Source organism: Schistosoma mansoni, chromosome 6 (assembly GCF_000237925.1).
Source record: "Schistosoma mansoni strain Puerto Rico chromosome 6, complete genome".
Classification (NCBI taxonomy): domain Eukaryota; kingdom Metazoa; phylum Platyhelminthes; class Trematoda; order Strigeidida; family Schistosomatidae; genus Schistosoma; species Schistosoma mansoni.
The window spans coordinates 3,627,519-3,634,995 of NC_031500.1; the positions used below are offsets into that span (position 1 = coordinate 3,627,519).

At 35.8% G+C, this 7,477-nt stretch overlaps 1 protein-coding gene across 1 annotated transcript in view; it reads left to right on the top strand.

The window, feature by feature from the left end:
- Positions 1-7,477, top strand: part of Smp_123290 (serine/threonine kinase) — a 99,317-nt gene that overhangs the window by 22,923 nt on the left and 68,917 nt on the right. Inside the window, exon 4 of the mRNA XM_018797986.1 lies at positions 704-870. Coding sequence (XP_018652973.1) covers positions 704-870 — 167 coding nt within the window. The remainder of the gene's footprint in view (positions 1-703; positions 871-7,477) is intronic.

The window sequence follows — 7,477 nt, forward strand, 5'->3', positions numbered from 1 at the left end:
ATGGAAGCTAGACCACCATGGAAAACCTGGAGGCACTGCACGGCCGTTTCGTTTCAGTATGGGACTCCTCAGCAGTGCACATTCACGATCCCGCCCCACGACATTCAAACCAAGAACCTATCAGTCTCGCGTGCGAGCGCTTAACCTCTAGGCGGAACGACCGTCCAGTGCTTCCAGGTTTTCCATGGTGGTTTAGCTTCAATGGACTGATGATCTCAACTATTAAAATTACTATGATATCCACAAAACCTCTTCTGATATTAATTATAATAGTTTTACTTTTCTGCGCATAATTTATTTAAATCAATCAAATTACGTTAATCATACTGATCTGAGAATCGTAAAAATTAATTTTTTTTTGGGAGGGGGGGAAGATTGTAGTGTTTTCAATGTTGAGTTGACCAGTTGATCTAAGCTAGATCACCACTGACAACCTGGAAGCACTGAGGTGGTTAAGCGTTCACACACGAGATTGAAGGTTCTGGGTTCGATTCTCGCATGTGGGATCGCGAGTTCTTACTGCTGAAGAGCCCCATACTAGGATAGGACGTCCAGCCAGTGCTTCCAGGTTTTCAATGGCTGTCCAGCTTAGATGGACTCGTGAATGTTAACTTTGAAAATATTCATTTGAAATTTTGGCGAATTTTTATCTAAATTGATTTATTTGTGATTTGTGTTTTTCTCTGTTTTCTCATTAATATAGTTCTCGTCGACAAATACGTGAAGCTTTACGAAGTAATGATTTAATCAAGAATTTAGATGCAGTTCAGTTACAAGAGGTTGTCTCTTGTATGCATGAACAAACAGTGCCAGCTAACTGTTATATTATACGTGAAGGCGATGATGGTGGACATTTGTATGTCGGTGAAGGTAAGTATTTTTATTATCCTATTAAAATACGTGTTGCTCTACGACTTATTTATTTACGTTAAAGTTGTTTTTTCGATTCGCCCGGTTCTTGATTGTTTAACGTTGCCAAGTAACAATTTGCCCGCCGATCCTTTATTCCCATAATTTAAAAATTAACTGTGAACAGAATTACTTAATATGTTAGCGCTTAGATTGTGTATTCAGAGGGATTGATTCATTTTATTCAGACTGTAACATCCGACTGTTGTTATTTTTAGCTTGATATAAATTCAAGTGACGAAAGGATAAGTTTGATCAATCCTCAGTAGTTGTAGTGAAAAGACCTTTAATTCTATGTTCATTTCTGATCCAATCCATTAAGGATATGATGAGTCAAGGATTAATTATAAATTTTAGGCTTCTGTACACGTCTATATCAGTTCAACTGCTATGGTATAGTCGATTACATAGGTTAGACTAAGTGGGCATCATCCTTGTATGTTCAATAAAATCTCCCAGCTTGATTAGGAAAACGAGTCACCTACTCTGTTAATAGGATCATCCTTCCTCATTAACTAGACAATAAACACAATATAAAGTTGTTGGAATACTTTTCAGTGTTTACTCATCTCTAAAGGAATCTACAAAATGGAGCATGAATATACCTCCATCAATTACACAGAGGATATGATTGAACCATCATGTTGAAACTATACTTCTATATCTAAAAGTCCTTTATTTATCTCTATCTCTAAAGTACATATTGTAAACTTTTGACCACAACTTTTTTCCATTCATTTAAATTCATTTAAACGCAGAAATATTGGGACAAAGGGGCACGAAATACATATGCGCCACACAAATCTCATTTGATTTGTGTGAGGGCTGTGATACTGCCCAGGTGACCAAACCGAAACAGGTGGTTTTCTTAGTGGACCACACCTGGAGGTCTTTGACCTAAAGATCTGATCCATAAAGCAGTGGAGCATCGTAAGGAGATGCAGTCCCATGGTAACCGGTGACCAACAATTGATTGATACGTTATTTGTTTCCTCAGGATACTGGAGATCATGTGCACCATTGGATTGTAAACAGGGTTTTCCAACTCTCCTAGGTGAACTTTCCGTGTCCACCAACCACCAACCCGGTTAGAGCGCCGGACATTGTCTTTTCCTGCTCTCAATTTCGTAAACAACAGTAATGCCACGAGAATGCAGTGAGTAGGACTTCCTTGACAGAGGCTATATACACGTGACCATGTGAGAGCATTTGGAGAGGGAGAGCGAACTCTCCCCACTCTCGGTCGTACCAGGACATTTGGGGGTCCTTTTTCTCATATACATTTCCATATATTGTTTTTTTATTCTTATAAAACATTCATAATTACAGATTTATCTTTCTTAACCCAAATAGTGTTATTATTATTACAATTATATTATCATAATAATTGTGACATAATCATTCTCATATTGTATATTCTATTCATATGATATTACTCAATTGATTTAAAGTCATCATCATTAATTTTGTTGTATTATGACCTTTCAACTTTAATAATGATGACGGAGTTTGGTGGTATGGAGTTTGTAGATATTTGACAAGTAATCCAATATGAACTCATAACTATGACTAATATATTAACAAAATCATCAGAAGGGGGTTGAAATCATGAGTCCATTGAAGTTAGACCATCATGGAAAACTTGGAAGCACTGGATGGCCGTTTCGTCCTATTGTAGGACTCCTTAGCAGTACGCATCTATGATTTCAACTATATAACAAAATTATGCAATTATTACATTCTAATTGAATGAATTTATTGACAACAGGAGTTTTATAATTTTGTAATGCAGTTTTTCTGAATGTAGAATTCTCAACATTCTTTTAGATGATAGATATAGTGATTTAAAAAGGACATTATTCAAGACAACACAAATGTAAACAAAGTTTAGTTATTTATTTCTCTTTCTATCTATCTACCGAGGTCTTGGACATCAAATGTGTGATGTATTATTTAACAGTTAGTTGTCGATCATTAGACTCTGAGGCTCGAACCTAGCTTCAGGTACTTGGGTAAATTAGGGGGGAGAGTAGGTAATATCATCCCAGTTTTCTTCATGTAGAATTGCGTACAAACAATGTGGCTCAGTGTTGACTACATAAATTAATTACGTTCATTTATTTTATCGTTCATAGTTAATTCTTATATTGTAGATTATCTTTTAGTTTATGTAGTTTCATTTTCAATATAGGAGAGGGATTGTTAAGACTATAGAATTTCTATAGCTTAAATCATGAACCGATCTTAGCTAAATCATCATTGAGACCCTAAATGACCTGGTACGACCGAGTGTGGGGAGTCAGCTCTCCCTCTCGAAATACTCTCACATGGCCACGCTTATACAACAACTGATAAGGAAGTCCTACTCGCTACCTTCTCGCGGCATTACTGTTGTTTACGAAATTGCGAGGATGAGTTGGTGGATATGGAGGATCCAACAAGGGGAGTTGAAAAACCCTGATTCCAAACCAATGTTGAACATGGGCTCCAGTATCCTGAAGGAACGAATGGCGTATGAATCAATCATTGGTCACCGACTATCATGAGACTGAATTTCTTTACGATGCTCCACTGCCTTGTGGATCATACCTTTAGATCTAAGGGTCCGGGTGTGGCTCCCTAAGAAAATCAACTACTTCGGTCTGAGCACCCGAACAGTATCCCAGCCCTCACACAAGTCGAATGATTTATATGGCACATATGCATTGGCTGCCGTCTTGTACCAGTGTTTATGTGTTTACATAAATTATAAATAAATAAATAATATCATCAGTGTAAACCAGGAAGGACTGGACAACTAATTCATCCTAGTATAGGACTCTTCAACAGTGCTAATCTACGACCCTTCCACAATGAATTGAACCAAAATCAGGATCTCGTTTTTTTCTCTATTTATGATTGTTATAGTTAGCGCGGCGTTATTATTTTGTACAAGTATACAAATATATTCATTCATTACTATGAACAACTTATTGTTTTCATCAATTAGGCAGTTTAATCAGTCTATGTTTACATGTATAAATTACAAACAACAAATAATTGACTACAAATCCAATGATTGTTTTTTTTCCATTTATGTACAATACAATCCTGCTAATTGAATCGTCAATAATACTGGATAGATTAGATAGCATCTGAACATTACATTTTACTGACGATCTATTAATAGATTCATTGTCTACAATAAATATTTCTTTACTCTGTTCATCTTTTTACTAAATCTTCACTCTTACTTACTGGTTAGCGCTTTTTTTTATCAAGGTTTTTTTCTACTGGGTGGAGTTTCTGACCCCATTCCCAACCCTCAACCCCTTTACTCGAGCTTTGGACCAACAGTAATCCTAGAACAGCTACAGGCAGAGCTAAATCTTCACTCCACTAAACTAAATCAATCCTTTTGAAAATAAATAAGCAAATACAAATAGACACTAACTAACTTTGTTTACATGGATAAATTAGTCGTATTTCTTCTTATTTAATGACTTACATAATTTGTAATAATGAGTTATTCTTTGAAATGATGTTATATCATTCAGTTTTCATATGTATGATCAAAGTACTATTCGGGTTTAACTTTAAAAAAAAATAAATACTGAAACTGTTGAATAGTGCATATTGGTCATAGTACACTCACTTACACACACACACATTGATTTATCATTTATATCATTCCTTCAAGTTTTCAGATTGTTTATTTTGTAAAGAAGAAAAAAGTGTTGAAGGGATTCAATTGAAGAATCAGAAAGATAGAGAGAAACTATGGTATTCTAGTAGATTAATAATAGTTGTATCGTTTGTATTCAGAAGTCTATTTATTGATAGATTTCAATAAACGTCACTTTTTTTTTCTTAATTCGTTTTTTTTTAGTGATGTAAATTTTCTATTGAATTGATCTTTGAATCATATGTGTGTTTATATGGTGATCAGAATATTAAAGAGTTATTATTTAATTAAACTAATTGACGTACAGGATTCAAAGTTGCCAATTCTTTTTATAAATAATATTCGACTTCAATATGCTAATTTTAACTTATGTGATACAGAGTACACTGATTTTGAAATGATTCCTATATTTTCTTGTTGAAAAGATCAAATACATAAATGTTGGTACAAAAGGGCACCAGATATATATGCACCACACAAATCTTATTTGATTTGTGTGAGGGCTGTGATACTGCCTAGGTGACCAAACCGAAACAGGTAGTTTTCTTAGGGGGCCACACCTGGAGGTCTTTGACCTAAAGATCTGATCCATAAAGCAGTGGAGCAGCGTATGGAGATGCAGTCCCATGGTAACCGGTGACCAATAATTGATTCATACGCCATTTGTTTCCTCAGGATACTGGAGCCCATGTGCACCATTGGATTGTAATCAGGGTTTTCCAACTCCCCTAGGTGGACATAGAGAGTGTCCGCCAACCCGATTAAAGTGCGGGACATTTGCTTTTCGTCATCTCAATTTCGTAATCAACAGTAATGCCGCGAGAATGCAGTGAGTAGGACTTCCTATTCAGTGACTTTATACGCGTGGCCATGTGAGAGCATTTGGAGAGAGAGAGAGAGAGCAGACTCTCCTCACTCTCGACCGTACCAGGGCATTTGGGGGCACATCTATGGTGATTTTATCTGTTCGTGAATAGTTGAATAAAGCGTATAATTCCTTTTTTTTAAATTCAAATCAACCTCCTTTATGCTAATGGAAATATTGTGAGTTGATTAGTTAGACCTGTACACCATTGGATCGCGGCTCAGTAGTCTAGAGATTCAGCTTTCGCGCACGAGTACAAAGGTCCTGAGTTCGATTCTCTATAGAGGTTAGTGGATCTAAAGTGCTTGGAAGTTTTATACTAGGACGAGACGGCCGTCCAGTACTTCCACGATTTTACTCTTGGTTCTGGTTTCAACGAAAACATTACGCTTATACAATTCTTTGTGTTTTGCAGTTCATCGATTCATTATCCCAAAAATTGGCTTGTGAGATGAATTTCAAAAAAGAAATCTTCCAGTCAAACATCAATAGTTGAAAATATTGGGAAATGATAAAGGAACTGATATGTTGGACTTATGAGTATTTTTTTGTTGACTTTTCTGAGCTAAACCATTCAATTGATGAGCTTTCGTTGTTGTTCTAGACAACACCATCACCAACTACAATTGTCCAGAAGTGAACTTCTTAGTTATTCCAAAGTTTCAGAAATCAGTTTGTTTTGGTGGCCTTGTTTTTGATTGGTTTTCTTCATAGGTTTCATTTTTCCATGTTTCCAAGTTAGTTGTCTTCATTCTTCGATCTTTGTCCATATTATTGATTGACATTCTTCGCATCTGCTGACAGATTAAGTCAAATTCGATATGTCTATTGAATGTTGATACTATAATTACTATAATTTCAGAAGTTCTATGGTATTCTTTTGATTTCCTCGATCCAAAATTTTGACATTTTCTCAGATGGATTTTTTTGTCCATAGTTGTCAGTGATAGTTTTTGTCCATGTACTCATAAGTGAGTAACAAAACAAAGTGGTCAGTTTGAAAACGATGACACACGAAGATAATGAAACCTACAACGACAACCAGTCATGAAAGAGTTCACTAATACAAACTGACTTAATGCTAGTGGAATGACTTGAAACCTCACTTTTACTTGAATTAAGCACTGACAGTTGTCCAGAACAATAGCAAAAGCCCTATAATTAAGTCATTTACCTCATGGAACTCAAAACAATATTCCAAAATATCCGTCTGAATTACAAAGCTACTTCATTATCTCCAGGTTTGTTTTAAATAAATGAAACAAAAGAATTGCCATTGTGAAGCGGGTAGGACTTTGCAGATCAAAAACACTGTGACTTTGGATATTTATTTGATGAAATACCATGTTTAATTTCCCTTCTATTTTGAATGTTTTTATAAAAGTTATCCATATTTCTGTTTGCTAGTTGCATATACCCTCGTATGTAAGCTCAGGTACACTTTAATTTGCTATGTTTTCGTAATTATTTTGTTTTGTTTTTTAATGGAGACTTTATGGATCCACGTTTATCGTATGCATATTTGTCCATGTGTATGCAAATTAATTACTTAACATCAAATCAATCTTCGAGGTATTGTGCCTAGGGGTGAACGGTAAAGTTTTTCGAAGTCTTAGCTATACGAAGATCCAAACCATTTTTATGTGTTTTCAAAGTGTTCGCTCTAACCTTGAACCTACTTTAGTCATATCGATTTATTAATTATGATGATGTTTTTCACATAAGTTTCTCTATTATACCGTTGTTTTCTTTTATCTTCCAATCTATCAAGTTTGACCTATTATTTTCCATGCATAAAATGTTTTAACAAATAGATATTTACATAGTTGAAAGCGTGAGTCAATTGAAGCTAGATTACCATGGAAAACCTGGAAGCACTAAACGGCCGTTTCGTCCCATTATGGGACTCCTCAGCAGTGCGCATCCACGATCCCGCACTCGCGAGATTCGAACCCAGGATCTACCAGTCTCGTGCCAGAGCATTTAACCGGAGAAACGAGCTGGCGCACGCGAGGAGTTCCATAATAGGAGAAACGGCC